General features: G+C 40.2%; 1 protein-coding gene across 1 annotated transcript; it reads right to left on the bottom strand.

Moving 5' to 3' along the window:
* Positions 1-1009: 1009 nt before the first annotated feature.
* LOC142837821 (uncharacterized) lies at positions 1010-11369 on the bottom strand. Its single transcript, XM_075953192.1, has 5 exons — positions 11119-11369; positions 8639-8753; positions 8291-8473; positions 3180-3286; positions 1010-1151 (listed from the first exon to the last, which is right to left on the bottom strand). Exons 1-5 carry the CDS (start codon positions 11367-11369, stop codon positions 1010-1012), a joined length of 798 nt encoding a protein of 265 aa, XP_075809307.1.
* Positions 11370-22896: the final 11527 nt, after the last annotated feature.

Here is a 22896-nt window from a genome sequence, read left to right on the forward strand (position 1 = left end):
TCTCTGCATTTACTACCTGAGTTCACTAAGATGGCTCTGAAAATTACACCACCTAAAACATGCACAGAATTAGTAAAGCACTATAAAATTTTCTTCTCAATCTTGGGCTGATTATAATCCCAAATGGAAACCACTGTGTAGTTCATAATTGGGCCTATGAATAAATGCTACAACGGTAAGATATTGTTATTACTGAAGTATAGAGGTAGTCCAGGGTGAGAACACTACTGAATTTCATGACATGGGTTAGTCTGTTGCTACTCTTCCTTTACTCAGAAATGACATACTAAGGTGAGTTTTTTATACTGATTTTGAATCTTCATGCTTAACCCCAACTGACACAGAAGACAGAGTCAAATTTTACACATGAATAAGCATACTGATGAGATGTGATGGGAATTAGCTATAAAAACAGTTATTAGAATTTAGATTCACAGAATTTTACTCAGCGTCTTCCTTCTGGGGTAAAGTTGGAAAATGTCATGAATTCTTGAGGTACAAAAGCACTTGATAGACCAAACACTTCTTGCCACTTTCCCTGAGATAGGTGAAAGAGAGTTGTCACAACCATAGATTGTGCTGCAGAAGATGATAGAAGGGAACCTTTGTATACAGATTACTATTATCAAAGAAAGAATGCGTCTCTGCACTCTTTCTGCAAGCTTTTGGATCCATGTGATTATTTAGTACATCCGCAAACTCATTTCGTGGTAGAAAAGAGAGACTTCTCCGAGGCAGCTTACTGTGATGACCTTCTAGGACAATGGGATGGTTTGAATAGGTGATAAGATAACATTAGTTAACCCTGAAAGAAAAATCTCCTATACACATTGCTACTTTTGACTATTATGTCTTTTTTTTTTTTTTTTGCTCTATGGCAGGTGGAGTTAACTAAAATACCTCCATTCTGTAAGTATTTAAATAACGAAGTCCCATCTGGTGTAAAGTACAACATTTGTAAGGAATTTGTGCCTATGTTCAGTACTAGTTTGTATTTTAATGTGTATACTTACACTTTGCGTTTTCCTGCCACGGCATACTGCAGTGAACTCCACCCAAATGCATCCTTTGTGGAGTGGTCCATACCTTTCTTCAGTAACAGCTCAACAATATCCTCAGAATCCCATTTAACTGCATACATGAGCGTTGTTCTAGAATGACAAAGGCAATTAAATTACTTACACGGTAAATTTAATATATTTTATCAATTCAGTGTATGGCCTGCATGTGTAGTATTGACCATTTACTAACCATTTAAGCATCTTGAAAGCTCAGAGTTCAGATTTTTAAGTATTATTCAAAGAAAAAAGTTTAAAGCACAGAGTCATCCAACCTATGGTTTTAACTTTTATACATACTAGAAGAAATTAAAATTTTATAGTTATTATCAGGGAAATGCAAATCAAAACAACTTTGAGATATCATCTTACACCTGTCAGAATGGCTGAAATCAAAAACACCAATGATAGCCTTAGCTGGAGAGGTTGTGGAGTAACCTCATTGCTGGTGGGAATGCAATCTTGTGCAACCACTTTGGAAATCAGTGTTTCGGTTTCTCAGGAAATTCGGGATCAACCTACCCCTGGACCCAGCAATACCACTCCTGGGAATATACCCAAGAGATGCCCTATCATATGACAAGAGCATTTTTTCAACCATGTTCTTAGCAGTATTATTTGTAATAGCCAGAACCTGGAAACAACCTAGATGCCCCTCAATGGAAGAATGGATGAAGAAAGTGTGGAATATCTACACATTAGAGTACTATGCTGCAGTAAAAAACAATGACTTCTCGAATTTTGCATGCAAATGGATGGAAATAGAAAACACTATTCTGAGTGAGGTAACCCAGACCCAAAAAGATGAATATGGGATGTACTCACTCATAATTGGTTATGAGTGAGTAAGGGTCACGGAGTCTACAATTGGTGATCCTAAAGAAGCTAAGTAAGAAGGTGAACCAAAGGAAAAACATATAGTTACCCTCTTGGCTATGGGAAGTAGACAAAATTGGCGGGGAGAAAATTGGGATCTTGGAGGTGGGGTGGGATGGGGGTAAGGGGAGATGGGGAGAGAAAAGTGAGAAGGGGAGGATGGGGGGAACTTGGGGAAACAGGATGATTGTGATAAAGGAAGGTTGGATAGGGGAGCACGGAAGCACAATTCTTAGTTAAGGGAGCCACCTTAGGGTTGGCACGAGACTTGAACTTAGAGTGGCTCCCAGGAGCCCAAGCCGAGGTCCCCAGTTAGTTCCTTGGGCAGCTGAGGATAGGGAACCTGAAATGACCCTAGCCTATAGCAATACTGACGAATATCTTGCATATCATCATAGAACCTTCGTCTGGTGATGGATGGAGATAGAGACAGAGGCCCACACTGGAGCACTGGACTGAGCTCCCAAGGTCCCAATGAGGAGCAGAAGGAGGGAGAACATGAGCAAAGAAGTCAGGACCACGAGGGGTGCACCCACTGAGACAGTGGAGCTGATCTACTGGGAGCTCACCAAGGCCAGCTGGACTGTGACTGAAAAAGCATGGGATAAAACTGGACTCTCTGAACATGGCGAACAATGAGGGCTGATGAGAAGCCAAGGACAATGGCACGGGGTTTTGATCCTATGCAATGTGCTGGCTTTGTGGGAGCCTAGCCAGTTTGGATGTTCACCTTCCTAGATATGGACAGAGGGGGGAGGACCTAGGACTTACCACAGGGCAGGGAACCCTGACTGCTCTTTGGACTGGAGAGGGAGGGGGAGAGGAGTGGGGGGAAGGGGAGAAGGGTGGGAGGAGGGGGAGAAGGGTGGGAGGAGGAGGAGGGAAATGGGAGGCTGGGAGGAGGTGGAAACTTGTTTTTTTCCTTCCTTTTCTCAATAAAAAAAAGGAATTTCAAGATATATCAGTAATTGAACTAATAGTGATCAATTAGTTTTTTCAAAACACTAATATAAAATCTATCAGTTCATATAAGATTCTAAGCAAGAAAAACATCTCGTTATCATGGGGAATGTGAACCTGACTATGTATTGTTCTCTGCTATAGCCATTTCATAAAATCGGTATTTTTTTAGAAAAAATAATTCATGTTTTGTTGATAAATCTAGTATATTCCCATAATATTTTTGAGTGATTTTTTTACTATTCTTGACCACAAGTAATGTATTAAAAATTCAAAACACAGTACCTTTGAAAGTCATCACGTGCATAAATGTTGGCACCATGATTTATTAAATGTTTAGCCATGAGAAGTTTCCTTTCTCTGAGTGCTAGCAGCAGAGGTGTAAATCCATCCTGTAATGATATCCATGAATAAGTCACAATATTACATTATCCATACCTGAAATGACAACCATACAGCTAGCCCCATGAACATAGTGTTTACCGTAGACTAGAGAGCAGTAGTCTTTGTCTCCTCAGCCCATTGTGCATTTTCAGATTTCTCAGCCTTGCAATCCTCCAGCCCTGTTTACAGTTGTCACAAGACTCTAGTCCTCTCATGGGAAACACCTCGTCCCATGAACCACTGGTTCCTGTCGCAGCATTTACCATGGAATTTTGGAGTTCCTGTTGCTATTTCCATCTAAGGGAAGTTTCCTTAGAATATCTCAAGAAACCCAAACCACCATAAAGAAGCAAAGGTTTTCAATCCTTTGTTACATGGATGAGTTAAATTTTCTTCACTATGTCAGAAGTTCTCCTGTGTTTCAAAAGGCATGTAGTAGACACCCCATTTCCCAATGGAGAAATTTGATTAAGCATTATGAAAACAACCCAGCCATAAGCTCTTTAATTTACAATCTATCCTGCTTGCAAGATGTGCTGGAGCAATGATGACCCAGATATTGTGGGAGTGACTAACCAATAACAAGTAAAATTTGAGACCCAGGCCATGAGACAGAGTCTATGCCAGATGCTTTCTGGATAACCAGAACCAGGAAACTGGGTATTCCAAGAATCTAGGGTAGAACCAACCACTACTGCCCTCACCACCACTGCAAAAAGACATCAATGAAAAGTTTCATAATTCTATTATTTTCCTAAATCAGGGCCTAGGCCAGTCATCATCAGAGAAGTTGCGTCTGCAGCTGATGGGAGAGGATACAGAGACCCACAGACAAACCTTAGGCAGAGAGAGAGCCCAGGTTAGAGGTCCCCTTGGGGTCCCTCTGCCTGGCACCAGAACTCTCCAGAAGAGGGAGAGGAGGAATTATGGGAGACAAAAGGGTTGAGGACACAGGGAGAGCAAGGCCAGAGTAGTCAACTAAGCAGGACCCTTGGGGGCTCAGAAACCTAAGTGACAATCACGGAGCCCGCATGTGTCTGTATTGGTCCTTTGTATGTATGTTATGGTTGTTGACTTCCTGTTTTAGGCTGACTCTTGACCGTGGGAGTGGGGATGTCTGTCTCTTTGCTCTTGGGATCCTTTTGTTTCTATGGGGTTGCTTTTCCCAGCCTTGATCTGAGCTTTTGTGCCTGGTCTTATTGTATCTTGTTGTGGTTTGTTTGATTGATATCCTTCAGAGGCCTGCACTTGTCTGGGGGTGAGGGTAGTGGTAGATGAGGACATGGAAGAGAGTGGAGGAGGAACTTGGAGGTGTAGAGAGGAAAGGAAGCTGTGGTTGGGATGTATTGTATGAAAGAATAAATAAAAATTAAAATAAGAATTATGACAAAATTGTGGAATTGTTCAGCATGGAGAAATATTTTCTGAAATCCTGTTGGACAAATGTTCTGTGGGGCAAACATTAGCAACAGCAGAAGTTGTTTAAGAGACGCAATTCTCAGAAGTTTGTGATGATATGGAAGTTTCCTGAGGACACCGTGGAACCTCTGCTTGATTCTCTTTTGAGGAAGGACCAGGGTAACAATGTCAGGATCTTGCTCCAAAGAAATGGACTAAAAATGAGTGAGACTTCAGAGAAAACTTGATTGCTTACCTTGAAATGAATTCTGTACTTTAATAAAATGAAAACTGTCTTATAGTTTAGAAAGCCCAGTACATGATTTTAAAAAAATGTTTTTAATTTAAATTGTTGATAAGTTCCTATATGAATACTATATTGCATAATTTGTACACCATCACTTCTCCAGTTCCTCCTTACCTTCTTGCTCTCAAACTCATGATCTCTTCTTTATTAGGGTTACACACTTACATGTATATGTAAAAACTAATTCCATTTAATGTTGGTCATTTCTCTGTCTCTCTCTCTCTGTGACTCTCTCTCTCTCTATCCCTCTGTCTCTCTGTCTTTCTCTCTCTGTGTGTGTGCATGTGTCCGTGCATGTGTGTGCATGTATTTATGTCTGGACATTGGGGTTGGATTTTTCCAGTGAAGAAAAATGAATTCTTCCCTCATCAGCCATGCGTTGTGGGCAAATTTTCATTTAGGGGTAGAACTTTGAAAGTTTCCCTCATGAGTGTTTACATGTCAACTGATGTTCTCATTGTACAGGTCTTGTTTAGGTCACCATATTATTGAAATCTAATAGGTGCAGTATTCTTTTCATATCTAGAACACGCTATCTTGAAAAAGGCATCTTAGTCTGTGGATCATAGTGTGTGAGGACAACCCCCTTTCTCAGTGCTCCCTGAGCCTTAAGTGTGGGGTTTTATTGTAGGGTGCCCATTGTGCAAAGGCTCCCATGGGCATTTACTCTCTGCATTTTGACCAGTTGTGAATTTCTCTTATACTCTCTCCCTGTTATAGTCTGTATAACACTATTTCTGTTATACTCTCTATCAGCTTTGTGTCTAAGTCCAAGTTACAGAGTGACTGTAGTGTTCTAAATTGGTGCATACAGATCAGTACAATTGAGTGTTTAATGGTAGGTAATGCATTGCTCACCTACAATTTTCCTAAGAATAACAACTTAAGGCAGTAATCAACATGGAACAATGATCTAAAGATATTTAAAACAAGATGATTCAAGTGTGACAGCACAATAGTAATTCTGTCAAGAGAATGAAGGGTGTTGGAGAATCATGGCTTGTAAGTTAACCTGAGCTAACTAGTAAGACCCTACATAAAAACCTACATACTTGAGGTCAATTGGGGTTTTAGGATTATCGTTATCAGTGAGATTAAAACCATCTATTGTAGTGTGCATAGAGTTATGCCACAAGGGGTGAAAAAGCTCTCCCCAAACCCATAACTAATGAGATGCCCAGTGCCAGGCAAGAGAACCCTTCTCTGCAGTACTGGGAATCCCAGAAAGTTCCCAAACAATACAAGCTCTTGACACTACTCGTGAGTTCTCCCTGTAACTTGAATTTTAGATCTTGTTAATAAAGACAACACCTATTTTAGACACAGGACTGGAAGGAATCAAGCTGGAATTACTCATGGCTTCTTCCCATACGGACTAACTCTTCTAGAAAGTGAGAGGGTGCTAAAAGAGCCATGGAGCATACTAATATTCAGCTATCCTAAATTTATATCAAAATCACCAAGAAATAATGATAGTAGACTCAAACACCTGTATAGGCAAAAAAAAAAAAAAAAAAAAAAACAAAGCAGGTGAAATGAGGAACTCCTGCTGTGTTTGTTTGCAAATAGAACACACTTGGATGTTGGATAATAGAAGTGCCCCCTGAAGGGAACCATTTAATCTAATAGGGCCAATGGAGATAGAACTTGATTTTTTAAGATCAGGATGAAGTTGGAGTTATTAAAATTCTCCTAGAGATTGAATGTGCACTGAATTTGCAAAGGGTATATATGGCCGCACTGTCTCCTAGCCATCTAGTTTATTTATTAAAATTTGATCCTTTGCTGCATGTGAACACATCCTTGGATAAGTATGCAACAGACCCCCAAATGTAGTAAAGTCATTGTGGTGATTATTTTTATCTAACAACAACACCAACTAGAGTTACTTAGGAAGAAAAATTTTGGTTGAGGGATTGTCTACATCAGTTTGACAAATGGACATCGCTGTATAAAATTATCTTGATGGATGGTTGATGAGGTGGTCCCATACATTGTGCTTGGGACCATAGCCCAGTTTGGGAATAGAGCTGTGTAAGGACTTCAGAGGGCCAGCTGAGTGTTAAGAGAACAGGCAGCATGGATTCATTCATTTCTAGCCCTCTTGAGGTTACATGAGATGTGAATAGCTGTCTCAAAATCCTGCCTTTGTGATTTTCCCAATAATATGCAGTAATCTGGAACTGCAATCCAAATAAACCTTTTCACAAATACTTTCAACAGATGCATAAAAGAAGGTTGTATTCTCTAATACTTCTTTCAAGAAGTCAACACTTTTCTTCCTCATTTAAAATCACACTTGGAGAGTTCCACACAATGTGTTTTGATCACATTAACCTGATTTACTAAACTAATTCCCATATCCAACCCACTTCTCCACTCACATATCTCTCTGCACTCATTGATAAAACCCTCTCTCAAGTCTCAGTGCTCACTGCAGAAGATCACGGGAATGACTCTAAGAGCCAGAGAAACTAGATGACTACAAAGATACAGTGTCTTCTGCATACAACAGAGCAGATAGGCATATGAAGTGATAGCCATTGTGAAAACATTCACAAGAACGGCACAAGCTCACAAAATTCAGTGTGGATACAGGAATTTAGCATGAAGTTTTGCTCCTAGCTGAGGCCTTATTGACAGGTGATAGATGCTGGGAGGGGATAGTCACTTTTATTCAAATATGTGATCTCTGGTAGCCTAATCATGCTCCAGTGGATGGTCATGTACTCACAAGTATATGGTCTGCACAAATGACTCAATGAATTAGAAAACTGTTGTAAGGAGCCTGTCCATTTCCCACCCAGACTCCTGAAATAATCACACAGAAACTGTATTAATTAAATCACTGCTTGGCCCATTAGCTCTACCTTGTTGTTGGCTAATTCTTACATCTTATTTAACCCATCTCCATTAATCTGTGCATCACCTCGAGGTCATGGGCTTATAGCAAAGTTTCAGCACATCTGTCTCCAGAGGCGGCTCCATGGCTTCTCCCTAACTCCTCCTCCTTTCTCCCAGCATTCAGTTTAGTTTTCCCCACCCACCTCTATTCCCTCCCTGTTCAGGCCCAAGACAGTTTTTTTTTTTATTAACCAATGGTATTCTCAGCATACAGAGGGGAATCCCACATCAGAAAACAAACAGTAACAAAATATCAATATTTAAATGAATACCAGTCAAGTTATTTCAAAGCCTCAGTCAAGGAATACTTGGACATAGAAACATGGAAAATTGACCCTATACATGACACTGTTAAAACACATGATTTTCAAATGCTTGGGAATTCCACTTGGAAAATTGTTACCTTTGTAGTTTCCTCAATGTTTCCCCCAAATTCAAGAAGACTGGTGGCAATAGTGGCAATCTCTGGCTTGTTTACATACACTGCCTGATGTAATGCTGTTTCTCCCTTAGAATCTTTAATATTGGGATCTGCTTCGTTATCAAGGAGAACAGAAACAATCTTTGTCTCCCAGCTTTGTACAGCCTGTGGATATTGTAAAAAGGGAAACCTTATCCATACAAAGAACTCAACATAAATGCCCCCCTAACTTATTCGTTCGCCATGATTTATATTTAAGTGACATTAATTTTACTTTCATGTTAACCATTTACATAAAATTCATTTCTGAAATTGAAGACCTTGAACTACCTTCATTAGTGGTGTGCACTTTTGATCATCAAGTGCATTTACGTTGCATTTATTATGTAAAAGGAAATTAACCAGATGCAGATGGCCATAAAAGCAGGCGAAATGGAGTGCAGTTCTGTGGGAATAAGAGATGTTTTTAGTGAAACTGCAGGGCATAATGTCAACATACACAGTCACTTACATACTTACAATTATGTAGCGTTTAACTCCTCTGACCCATAAACCAATATTTATTTTTTCCAAAATTATATTTATTTGCTCTTATTATTTACTATATTAGAAAAATTCACAATATAGAACTTTTATGACAGTGTGAACAAAATCCACAGCTCCTGCAGCTAGGTACTCAAGAGCAGCCTTTTGGAAAAGAAAGAACTGACTATTGGGTTGAAACTCCTGTCTGTTCTAGGCTGCATGACCAACCATTTCTTCACCTTTCTGTGTTGTGATTCCCTTGTCGATAAACTGGGTGTTAAAAGTATGCCTCTCCTACGATACAAAAATAAGAACCTTTGCAATGACTCAGAAAATATTCATGAACAGCAAAATATCTGCTTAATGTTAACTCTGCAATAAATACATTCCAAGTCAGTGTTAGTTCCATTGTATCTCTTTTGCAATTATATTAAGGACTACATACTTTATACAGTCTAAGATAATCTCTTCAAAATTTGAAACATGGTCTGCTTTAAATTTTTGCTCCTGCTGCATCAATCCGCAGGTAGCTAGGGTTGTAGATATGACACAGTACCCAGCTGAAATTCTCTTTTCTCAAATTTTAATTCATTTAAAATTGGAAAATCATTTATAATTCATAATGTAAAACCATCACCGATACTTGAAAGCAATTCTTAATGCACAAGTAGAATGTCACCTTGCAATCCATGGTGTATTAAACTAAGTGAGAATGTGACAGAGATGGACACCATTCCTAGTCTTTACACTGAGGTTTAAAAATGCTAGCTGTGAAATTACTATGAATAACTAATAGCAAGAATCTAGGTGCACAGGAGCCTTTGCTTTAAGTTTTAAGGAACTTAAGCCAAAGGAAACTTGGGGTTTGAATAAGTAAGTGTGACTCTTTCTTGACATTAGTTAGATTCACCATGTATATGTAAACCAGATATTTGCTATGCCTAATGTCAGCATCTAATAGAAAATTTCACAAGGGAGATTTAGGACACCTTCAGCTGGGCTCACATTGGATAAGCAAGATGAGTTTGTTGCTCTGTAAGTTATGAAACTCCCAACAATCTTTGTTGGCCTCTACCAGGAGTAACAAAAACTGTCAGAAGTAACTTGCAGATAACCTGGACTTGTGAGAAAATGGTGCTATGGAAACTGTGGCTGATCAAGGCAGCCCTGAATAACCCCTCAGAACGATATGAAGTCAAGCTTAGGAGAAATAAGAAATAGGCATCTGTGGAGACGTGAGAACAGCATCCCTAGAACACCAGTGATGAGAAGAAGAAAAGGAAAGGGAGCAGCACAAAGCCATCTTTCAAATGATTAAGGAATATAAATGTCAGTACTCAATATAAATTCATATTGGATTTTATATGAACTAGTTTAGGTGAAAGGATATGTAAGCATTACACCTCAGATGGAAAGGTATCCTGGCAGTCAGGAGTGAAGAGATTTATTGGGAGGAAAAAAAGAACCAGGAGGGTGGCCTGGCAAGAAACAGCAAAGGAATGAGCAGAAGGCAGGGATTATACCGTTTCTTGAGGAGGGGAGGTAGAACTTTTCAGGGAGAAGATTTCCAGGGTGGGGATTGGTGGGATTTTAAGTGCAGAGACTGGGCATTTTACTCTGTATGGGGAGGGCACGGTCCAGCCCTTAGGGAAGTTATAGTGTTCTATGAGGGAACCTGGCTGCTCATGTGGGTTTTTTTGGTTTTTTTGTTTGTTTGTTTTTTTTTTTTTTGGCTTTTCGAGACAGGGTTTCTCTGTAGCTTTGGTGCCTGTCCTGGAACTAGCTCTCGTAGACCAGGCTGGCCTCGAACTTCCAGAGATACGCCTGCCTCTGCCTCCCGAGTGCTGGGATTAAAGGCGTGTGCCACCACCGCCCGGCTTGCTCATGTGTTTTGAGGGACTTACAGAAGACATATTATGAGGAACGTTACCTAAATTCCACACTTTCCAATTTTAGAGCATTGTTTATTGTGTACATTGAAGTTAAATCACATGTCTTTGTATATTGTTATGTTATTCTATTTCATGGTCAATAAAATACTCTATGGGGGAGTTATGGGTGGATGATAAACCTGTTGGAGATCTGGTCTTGTGCTTCTCCAGCTCCAGAAGATGATCTGGACACTGGACCTCTCTGTTATCTCAGGTGCCATGGAGACTGCGGCACAGAGAGCGTAACTGGGAATTCTCCACACCGATAGCCCGCGATGGAGCTAGGGAAGGTAGGATTCTCCCGTCACCCAATTTCCTCATGGCCTCTCATCCTTAGCTTCCAAACGTTCTTACCGATTCCTTTCATCCTTGTCATTTACGTGAAACTTCTTCTTAGACAGAAGGCGCATCATCACCTTGCTCCTTCCTTCACAAACCGCTTCATGGAATTTATTCTCAGGGTCATAAGGCTGTGCGTACCTATCCTCCGTGCTACAGTCACAACAGGACAAGCTCCCCCTTCCAACGCTCGGGCCGTCACAAAACCCCAAAGGGGTTTTTGGCTCTTTCTTAAAGCTGAAGAGCTTCCCCAAGGTGGAGAACATCACTGCGGCTACCTTTTTGCCAGATCAACACTAATAACTTTAAATACGAACTCTTTTCCACTGGTCGTCTAACAACTAGAGCCTAACTCTGTGAATCCCAGAAGTCATAAGATCTGGTTTGACCAAACAGAAGCTGACAGTTACTAACAGCCATTGCTAAGCCACACTGGTAAACAAAAGCATGTCTGCACTTCCTCGAGGATAACTGACAGCTCAGAACAAGTAGTGCTCACTGCGCATGTGCAGTGTAAACATGTAAGTCTATGCTTATCCTGCAAATTCTTTGTCTCTTCCTCAAAGCTGAAGGATTCCTTTATTCCCTACAGTAATCTTGTTTGGCAGTTTATTTGTTTGGGGAACACAATTCTTCATTCTAAAATATTTTTTTTTCCCACTAGGTGGTCGTGGGTGGGAGTTGCCTTACCATGAAAATGCGGCTTCTCTTTAAGCTTCTCTCTGTGCGCTTTTGATTTTGTGTCCACGAAGTTTTCAGTGCTGTGAAGAGCTTTAAGTTAAACTATTGGTGAGCCCAGAAGTGGTGCCAAATGAGTTTAACATGATTATAACGCAATAAGGAGGTGTCATTTCCAGCCATGGCTGTTGTGGTTCCAATTGTCTTCTTTACAGCGGGGTCCACCTATTTCCCTTAAAGTTGAGACCTGTTTTGATTTCGTAGAACTTGTTTTCAATGCCCTCAATGTCTCCACAATATTCTCAATATCGGATCTTTAAATTTGGTCTCTGCAGGGCTTTGAATGAGAACAGCCCGTACATCTTCACATACTTGAACACGTGAGCCTTGATAGAGGACAGGTCTTGACTGTTTACAGTCTCTGCCCACATTCGCCCTCTGCTTCCTGACTGTGGCTGAGATAGGTTCTCTAAGCTTCCTTTTCTTGCTACCATGCCTGCCACTTGCTGTTAACTGTCCCCACCATAGAGCAGCAATGAACGTGACTACGAAGGCAAGAATGAGTAAAAGGTCTGGATGGGGAGGTCATGGGGAATTCACTGGGCCAGAGTCTGGAGAAGGAAGTGGGAGGCTGGGCTGTGTAGACTTTCTGGTTATTTTCCATCACATAACCAACTAGGGGGTTTATCCATGGAAAAGACGAGGTCTTCCTCTTTCAGTAGTCATTGGTTGTCTATTGCTCAGTAATTTTTTTAGCGTTAAAATATTCATTCTTTAGAATTACGTATTTTTGTTAACATTGGCAACAGTATTGCTTTTCAAAAATTCATACAAGATACTTTGATCATGCTTTTCCCTTCCCCCAATTATCCTGGATCCTCCCTCTACCTACCCCACCCATCATTGTGTTTTCTTCTCAATTTTTTTTTAAAATAGCAAAAAAAAAATATCTAAAAAAAAATCAGACAAAATGCAAAACCACAAAGTTTCCACCTCACACACATGCAAAAAAATCTTGAATAATTTTTTGTTGTCCAAATGGACTTAGACATTGGACTTTATTATTATACCCAGTGGCTCTCCATTAGAGAAAACAGACTTTTCCTTTCTTGAGGGTCTAAATCACACATACCTTCTCTGTAAGAGATGGGAATCTGTGTGCACTTGATCCCTCAGTACTAGAGCCACGTGTAGCTTGAACCTGTGCAAGTGTTGTGTGTTTTGCCACAGTCTCTGCAAATTCATTTGTGCATCAGTCCCATTGTGCCTAGAAGACACTATTTCTATACTTTTTTCATTGACAAAAATATTTGTATTTTAAACCTTTTCATGAGTGAATATATTCTTTTTATGTGCCAAGATTCTCATTGTGGGATATGTAACATACTAATAATAAGTTAGATATAGGGAGATTTTCACTCTATGGATGAGAGGTTACCACATTGGTCATATGCAGTTACATGATGGATGAAGCAATGAAACACCACTGTGTCCCATGACAGAGGTTTGCGTACGAAGCATTCTGTACCTACAATGAAAAATTGTTTTCCATGACAGAGGTTTGCGTACGAAGCATTCTGTACCTATAATGAAAAGCACACACTTACTATTGCATTTGTAAATCTTACTTTGTATGGACAAAAAGCATGCAAGAACTTTTTTGAAATGAGGCACATAAAACGTTGGGAAAAATCCCATCCAATAATAAAGTGTTCTCTGATGCATGGTTTTTATAGAATGAATAGATTTTATTTTGTAAACACATTAACTACTGCACACTAACGATCTACTTTCAATATATGAGGTGCATATCAGAGCATTTAAATTATATAGCTGGATAAGAATGTGACTAATTCCTCCAATCCACAATGAAAGTTTTGTAGTATCAACCTTTCTTCTGAAACAAACAATTTCTCTTTTACAAGCACATATTTCCTCTGGTTCTGTATACGTATGTATGTGTTGTAGACAAATCCTTTGATGCATTTAAAGTAATTCCATTATATATGTATATAGAAGAAAGTAAGAACTATTCATTCAATTTGAGAAAATTATACTTGAGCATCTTTTATCTAGAATAAAGAGCTCTATTTTCCAACCTCATAACCCCTACATGATTATCAACCAAATGTAGTGTTGAAAGAATACTTTTAAAAAGATGCTTACTCAACAGAATTTGTAAAGATGTGGCATTCTTCCAGTCCATGAGATACAGTCTATCCTGAATAGTTCATCCAGATTTTAATTCAGAGGTAGATATTCTCTGTCTTGCCTTATAGGTCAATATGAATTTTATTGTATACAGCTTATTAGAGAATGTGTAAAATGCAGTTATTACAGAAGTGGAAAAGAATGTCTGTCCTGGCCCATTCCACTAGTCAAGTTTCATATGATGCATCACTAATCTAAGACAAACAGATTCCTCTTATGAATGCACACTTCTTATAGCTCATTTAGATTACTTGGGTTGGTGAGGAGAAAAATACGTTCCTGAAATGCAGAAACAGAGATAAAGGAAATTATAGAAGAACTTTGCATTTCACAGGAAAAATTTTATGTTTCACCTAAAAGGAGAAAAGTTCATATATATATATGAACAATATGAAGCTAGTTATGCAATCATAAAATTAATCTAGAAGTATTTACAAATTTTAAAAAATCCCAGTATAGACATCTAGAATACAATTCCTACACCTATGGCTCAGGAAACAATGCTGGAAAAGAAGTGGAAAGATTATCATTTAGAGTAAGAGGAAGTCAGCTAAAAGGTGGTGTCTTCCAGCTGTGACAAAGAGGCTACAGGCATGAAATCTCAACAATATGGCTGCTTAAACATGACCTGAGCAATTGAAACATTTGTTGACATGCTAGCACTGATAAAGAAAATCTCATGAGGGTGCTCATTTCTAGATGAATAGCTACAAGGAATTAATGACTACTGAGAGAGAGAGAATTAGTCTTTTCCAGATATGAACACCCTGACAGTTTATCCAATACCATATTATTTAGTTTTTTAAAAAGATACATATAAACAATAAAAAGGAACCCAGTACATTTCACACACACGCACACACACACACGTGCGCCCCCCCCCCACACACACACGAATGTAACTGTGTGCTGCTGATCTGGCTCTATAGGTACGGCCTAGCAATCCTACAATAGTAACTGGTTGAAAGTCTGGTTAGAAATCTTTTGGATCTGTTAGCGAATTAATCTAGACAAGAAGTGTATGAAGCAGGGTACAATTAAAAGGATTAAGCAAAAGAGGAGGAGATGGGGTAACAAGGGTAGCATCCAGGTCCATATTTGATTATTAGTGATCCACTGGCCAGGGTATCAAGTTGTTTATGTTTTAGAAGATCCATCTGGAGTTGTTGGATTTTGTCGTTTATTATACCTAACTGGTTAAAATAGAAACAACATTCCTCCCTGAGGAAGAGGCAAAGAACACTTCTCTCTGCTGTTAATAAATCTAATTCTCTCTGCTTTTGAAGTACTACAGTGGCCACTGAGTGTATTTAATCCTGAAGAATAAGGATAGTTGAGTCAGCCATTGGGAATACTGGATGAATTTCCAGGAAAGCTGAATATAAATAGCTAGGGAAATAGTTCTTCTGCTGCAGTGGCTGTACCTGCAGTTATGCCCAGGGCTGCTAGAAAGGGTATCAACTGAATTGTTCAATTCTTGTGTTGTGTTGCTGGGAACCTAGTGATGGCAAGGGTTCTTCACTGTGCACCATCCCTAATTTTAGAAAAAAGGGGACACCAGGGTATAAACCCCAGAACACAGAGTAGGAGTGAAGCCCCTTTTTGGAAGAATTCGGTAAATTTAAAATTGCAAGTTTTTCATTTACTAATTTAAAGGCATGACTTTTAGTAATTTAAAGGCATGACAAATTTTACTTATTAGCTTGACAAATTTCATCTGTTAGATTGGGGTAATTTCAATTAGTTGGCTATTTCTTTGTCCTTTCAAAGTGAGAGGAGTTGTTAGACACTGACCTGGGTTTCTTTGATCTGAGCACTGATATTGGATGTACTTCATATGTGTTGCTTTGATTGAATGATGAATAAAGCTGTGTGGGCCAATGGCTTATCAGAGTAAAGCCAGGTGGGAAATCCAAGCAAAGAAGAGAGAGAGTAGACAGAGTCAAGCAGACACCAACCAGCTGCCAAGGAAACAAGACACATAGAAAGTGAGGTAATGCCACAGCCACATGACAATGGATAGACTAATAGAAATGGGTTTATTTAAGGTGTAAGAGCTACCTAAAATATGCCTCAGCTACTGGCCAAACGGTATTGTAAATAATATTGTTCCTGTGTGATTAGTCATGTCTAGGTGACTGGAAAATGAAAGTGCAGAGTGTTTACAGCTCAGAACAAATAATGTCAACAATAATATTATCAATTAATTTAAATATTGGTCATGTATTTGAAGGAGATTATGTTTTACTCTATACCTGATGCTAGATTTGAACTTACTATATAATCTAGGTTAGCCTCAAACTCATAGTAATACTCCTGCCTCAGCCTCCTGAATGCTCAGATAACAAGACTGACTCAGAAACCCAGCATGGTATAACAAATTTATATTAGTTAAAACAGAATTAATAACAATGCTATTTTCACTATTCAGTAGAAAGAAATATGGCAGCCTGTCTTATTATTGTGATTTTCAACAAAATCAAGTTTAGGGGGTGCTAAACCCATTTAGAAAGTACAGGAGAAGTTCTAAGACAGGTGTCCCACACATTTCACTGCAAGCTCTCTGTTGACTTTTTACCATCTGAAATGTGGCACAGGTGTCCCACACATTTCAAGCTCTCTGTTGACTTTTTTACCATCTGAAATGTGGCACAGGTGTCCCACACATTTCAAGCTCTCTGTTGACTTTTTACCATCTGAAATGTGGCACAGGTGTCCCACACATTTCAAGCTCTCTGTTGACTTTTTTACCATCTGAAATGTGGCACAGGTGTCCCACACATTTCAAGCTCTCTGTTGACTTTTTACCATCTGAAATGTGGCACAGGTGTCCCACACATTTCAAGCTCTCTGTTGACTTTTTACCATCTGAAATGTGGCACAGGTGTCCCACACATTTCAAGCTCTCTGTTGACTTTTTACCATCTGAAATGTGGCACAGGTGTCCCACACATTTCAAGCTCTCTGTTGACTTTTTTACCATCTGAAATGTGGCACAGGTGTCCCACACATTTCAAGCTCTCTGTTGACTTTTTACCATCTGAAATGTGGCACAGGTGTCCCACACATTTCAAGCTCTCTGTTGACTTTTTACCATCTGAAATGTGGCACAGGTGTCCCACACATTTCAAGCTCTCTGTTGACTTTTTACCATCTGAAATGTGGCACAGGTGTCCCACACATTTCAAGCTCTCTGTTGACTTTTTTACCATCTGAAATGTGGCACAGGTGTCCCACACATTTCAAGCTCTCTGTTGACTTTTTTACCATCTGAAATGTGGCACAGGTGTCCCACACATTTCAAGCTCTCTGTTGACTTTTTACCATCTGAAATGTGGCACAGGTGTCCCACACATTTCAAGCTCTCTGTTGACTTTTTACCATCTGAAATGTGGCACAGGTGTCCCACACATTTCAAGCTCTCTGTTGACTTTTTACCATCTGAAATGTGGCACAGGTGTCCCACACATTTCAAGCTCTCTGTTGACTTTTTACCATCTGAAATGTGGCACAGGTGTCCCACACATTTCAAGCTCTCTGTTGACTTTTTTACCATCTGAAATGTGGCACAGGTGTCCCACACATTTCAAGCTCTCTGTTGACTTTTTACCATCTGAAATGTGGCACAGGTGTCCCACACATTTCAAGCTCTCTGTTGACTTTTTACCATCTGAAATGTGGCACAGGTGTCCCACACATTTCAAGCTCTCTGTTGACTTTTTACCATCTGAAATGTGGCACAGGTGTCCCACACATTTCAAGCTCTCTGTTGACTTTTTTACCATCTGAAATGTGGCACAGGTGTCCCACACATTTCAAGCTCTCTGTTGACTTTTTACCACCTGAAATGTGGCACAGATGTCCCACACATTTCAAGCTCTCTGTTGACTTTTTACCATCTGAAATGTGGCACAGGTGTCCCACACATTTCAAGCTCTCTGTTGACTTTTTACCATCTGAAATGTGGCACAGGTGTCCCACACATTTCAAGCTCTCTGTTGACTTTTTACCATCTGAAATGTGGCACAGGTGTCCCACACATTTCAAGCTCTCTGTTGACTTTTTTACCATCTGAAATGTGGCACATGTGTCCCACACATTTCACTCCTCCCTTTATAACTTCTAGGACACAAAGGTGGCAGAGCTGAACAGAGTAAATGTGCCCTGCCATTTTTGCTTTATATATGGTCATCAGGGATCCTGACGAGTCAAGAGTCTTGTTCCAAACCATGTGTTGATTTCTGCGTTCCTGAGTGCAAGGGATCAGGTTCAGCCAGCTACGTGTTCTATGCTTGGTTGTTAAGATCCTGGGTGCAAAAGCTCACCAGTGGCTTGTGTTCTCTGATCTTAGCAGAATAGCTGGTCATGAGGGATAGTTTTGAGGGTAAACATGTTTAGAGGAAGAATTTACAGTGCTGGGCTTGTAGAACCAAAATTATTTTGAGCTTGTATAAGCCATGAGGAAGTTGGTCCTACCTTTAATGTACTCTGTCATCAGGCTCCACATGGATCATTTCCTAGTGAAGTTGTGTTATTCTAAAAAAACTACTGATTGTTAAAAAATAGTTCACTGCCTCTGCTATTCTTACAAGAGAAAAGGTCACAAGATAATGCAGGCTAACTGATAATTGCTGCCTTTACGCTGTCTTGGATAGCTGAGACATCTGTTAAATAACCAAGCCTTCCCCACACCCAGACATAAAATGAATTAATTTGGCTCCCCTAAATTATAGCTTTGTGGTTTTTGCCTTTGTAATCCTTTGGCTAAAAGTAGCTAAACCTTACATAGAGAATTCTCTCTGGTTGGGTCCTTGCCAGTCTATTTTTAATAAGCAGCCTCTAATTTACTAAAACTAAACTTGAGTCATACTGGTGAATCTTTGAACATCCTGATGAGCCACTGTGCTCTGTGGTCATCTCAGCTTCTCTGGTACAAGGGAACAGCTTGAGAGTCAGGCATGTGCCTTGTGCTCAGTTTTAACCATCCTGGTCCACATTTCCCTTTCAGCACAATTGTCAGTTTATATAGGGTTGTCATTTGGAGAGCGTGCTATTTCCTAAGAGGTCTGGGAGACTCAGAATTTATACCTGTTGTGAAAGGCTGCTTGTTGGTTCCTGGATTCTCAGCTTCCAAATAATCACACAGAAACTGTATTAATTAATTCATTGCTTGGCCCATTAACTCTAGCTTCTTAATGGCTAACTCTTACATCTTTATTTAACCCATCTCCATTAATCTGTGTGTCACCATGTGGCCATGGGTTACCAGGTAAAGTTCCAGCATCTGTCTCCGGCGGGGCTACATGGCTTCTCTCTGACTCTGTCTTCTTTCTCACAGCATTCAGTTTAGTTTGCCCCACCTAGCTCTGTTATACCCTATCAGGCCATGTCACTTTTTTTTTATTAACCAATGGTATTCACAACATACAGAGGGGAATCTCACATTACCTATCTCAGGCAAATAGATTCTCACCTTACAGCCAGCCTCCCCAAAGCCAAGGCACACAATAAGCCGACTTTCAACAACCTCAGCAGGCACACCTCTAAGAGGGGAGTGGGTGGGAAATGCTGCCTTGCTGAAATGTAAAGTTAACATTGGGGCCTCTGCCCAGGGCATCCTTCCTGCTGAGGCTTGATGCACAGCTGTCATCTGATGCTGCTTCCGCAGGCTACAGAGTCAAATGCACATCCTAGTTTCCCCAAAATGGGCCCTGCTGACTCCACTTACTTGGGGCACAGATTTTATATTTCAAAGAGTAGATTAATCTGGAGCAGCAAAGTCATCAGCTGTCTGTTTTAACGATGGGAAATGACAAACAAATGAGTGGTGATATCCGTGCTGCCTCCTAGGCTGTTAGGAGGAGGGGTTTCAACTTTTCTACTATTGGAACTTCATGGATGCATTTGTTAGGACCTGCCTCTAATCACCAAGTAAGTGTTGTGACCTCTTTCTTACTAATTTCTGACAGTAACTCACATGTTACCCCACTCCCCATTACCATCAACAACGTTTTTATACTAGTGTGAAGCATGTCAACACACGTAAGTCTCTTTCTTATTCCTCAAGGGTATTTTTACAACAAGTGAATCTCTGCTTTCCATTGCTTCATTCCAGTCACCTTGTGTGCGTTGCCTGAGGCTAGTATAACAAAATATTGACAGCTTTCTGACTTGGAAGGAAAGTTCATCACCTCATCCACAATTCTGGGGCTCATAATCAAGATGGTTCCAGTGAAGGTTCCTCCTGGAGTGTCTTAGGGAGACTGAATCTGTGTTTGGGGAAGAACATATTTCAAACCACAGCAACATGCAAACTTGTTACTTTTCCTCATTGTAAAGTACCCTTTCCCATATCCACACCCCCCAGTAAGTTTTTTAAAGACTTTAACCAACAGAAGACATTGCTGGTAAAATATCTAACAGGTACCTAACAAATGGCTCCTTTTGTCCTGGGGTTTCTATTGTGATAAAATTCCATGACACAAAGAAATATGGGTGAAAAGGTTTATTTGGAGGAATGCTTCTTACTAGCTTCCTCCCCGTGGCTTGTTTCTTATAACATCTATAATCACCAGCCAAGGGTTGGCATTGCCCACCATCAGATGGGACCTTCAACACCAATCATCAAAGACATCTTCTCAGACTTGCCCTCAGGCCAAACTGTGCAGGTCTTCCCAAATGACTTCAGTTTGTGTCAATTAACATAAAATAGCCATTCCAGGTGTCCACAGATTTTGTTAGGGTTGTCAGTTCACAGACTCAGATGTGCAGAACAGGGCTGATAATAACCAAGATCAATGATATTTTGGCCTATGTTATAGCTCTAAGGTTGGCCAGAAAGAATGCATTGTTAAAGCAGTAACTGAACAGGCTAAAGAAATGATTCAGACTAGAAGTACCCATTGCTTTTGGTTCCCAGCACTCATGAAAGGAGTCTCATAACTGCCTATAACTCCTGTAACTCTATCACCACATAATCATAAGCCCCAGTGCCCTCCACAAGCCACCGCAGTCAAGTGCACAAATTCACAAAGAACACATACATATAATCAAAAATTAAAAACAATGCAAAAGAAAAAATAAAAAAGCAGCCAAATACATTAAGGTCAGAGGAAACCCTGCATATGTGAAAAGAGAACTCATTGAGGCCATCAGATAGTCAATTGTAAATCCCAGTGGTAGATGAAGGGTCCAGGAATAAGAATATAAAAATGTAGATTCCAAAAATAAGAATGTAGAAATAAAGAAATAAAAAGTTGTAAGTCTAGGAAAATGAGAACAGACTGTCAGCAGTTTTCTCAGGGACTTAAGGATCAACCATTAACAATGGTGATTCTGCTTTACAACCTGCAGCTCTATTTACAAGGCCAAAGTATCTGTCTGCAAACTGAGAGCCTAACACCCAGGCCATCCTTGATTAATACGAATATGAGTTTTAGAGATAGGTATATGACTTCTGAGTTAAGCATTATCCCTGCTATGTGAAACTGGCAGCATCAAAGGGAAGAGCAAGGTGGCTTCAGTAAATACTATCTGAAAGTACCGAGGAAGACAATAAATTAAGTACAAACACTAATTTAATTGAACACTCTGTTAATGAAGATTGTAAAATAAGGCAATCTCTATCTGAGTTTTAACTCAAGATTGTAAAAATTTTTTTTATTCAGACCTAATGCCTGGTGCCCCTAATATAAAAAGTTCAGAAACCAGTCTTTGCCACAGCCTTACAGTATCCATCTCTTGACTGTGCCCCATGGAGATTTATTTTGTTTTATTTTTCCTGGAATCTGGTTTCTGGAATAAAGTTTGGTTCTTGTTTATTAGACTTTGGTGATCTGTCCCCATCTGTGAACAACCCCCCTGGACACAACATTAGACATGTTGTTAGCCAAGGGGGTCCTCAAAACCCCACATGCCATAAAGGTTACTGGCACTGCTATATGATGCGAACCAGAAGTAACAGTGAAAGACCCCTGAAAGACCCCCGTACCCTGTTAGATTCTGCTAAGCGGAACTGAGTTATAGATGGAAAGTTCCCCTTTAACAGCTGATGCTAAAACGGGGACTTAGCTGAGCTGAGCTATAGACAGAAAGTCCCACAGACTCAGCTAGTGCTAAAACGGGATGTCTATGGGTTTCAGACTAGCTGACTGGGCAAAGGAGGGGGAACAATCAGCCCCCTGGGACACCTTATCAAAACTGTCAACTTGCTGAAGTATGCTTGATCTAGCCTTGCGGTTCTTTGGGGAAGTTTAGGGGCAGACACGGGGCTGTCCCCAGCTTGAGCTAAGCCCACCACCATTTAAAGAAGTCACTGTTGCTATGCACTCCCATTATGTAATTTGTAAAATCCTATAAACGCTGATTAAAAGCTGTTCGGGTGTTCTCAGCTAGCCAGAGCTGCTGTGGTCAGAGCTGGGCGTCTGGGTCACCCTCAGGCACTTGAGAAATAAAGAAGCCTTTTGCTGATTGCATCTGCTGGCCTGGTTTATTGAATCTGGGGGTGTCTTCAAGAGCCCTTGAAACAGAGGGTCTTTCAACAGCAGCACCGGTTCCTGAAAATACCACAAGGTTTGGTTTAATGATAGAGAGAGATGTAGATGGAGATAGAGTGGGATTGTGCTGGACATTCCCTATTTGCTGAGTGGCATTCACAGTGTCAGGAGGAGATTTATCATCAACCATTCTGCTTGGCTGTTGACATTGTGTGCGACAGTACCAGAATTCCAGGCAAGACATGCCTGTTGTTGCATAGATGCTAAACTCTCCTGAATAAGACCAACATTTTCTGATTATATTTAAGGTCAGTCCTATAGAGCACTGTAGCAGGGAATTCACATCTGGTAATATAATCCAGGACAGAAATTTGTAGTTAGAAAGATTATAGACCCTAGTGGTGAGTCT

This window comes from Microtus pennsylvanicus, chromosome 18, assembly GCF_037038515.1.
Source record: "Microtus pennsylvanicus isolate mMicPen1 chromosome 18, mMicPen1.hap1, whole genome shotgun sequence".
In the NCBI taxonomy this organism is placed as follows: Eukaryota; Metazoa; Chordata; class Mammalia; order Rodentia; family Cricetidae; genus Microtus; species Microtus pennsylvanicus.

Coding starts and splice junctions, on each gene's coding strand:
- LOC142837821 (XM_075953192.1), bottom strand. CDS start 11,369: ATGTTCTCCACCTTGGGGAAGCTCTTCAGCTTTAAGAAAGAGCCAAAA. Junction 3,287..8,290: donor ACATTGAGGAAACTACAAAG/GTAACAATTTTC, acceptor ATATCATTACAG/GATGGATTTACACCTCTGCT. Junction 1,152..3,179: donor GCACGTGATGACTTTCAAAG/GTACTGTGTTTT, acceptor TTGTCATTCTAG/AACAACGCTCATGTATGCAG.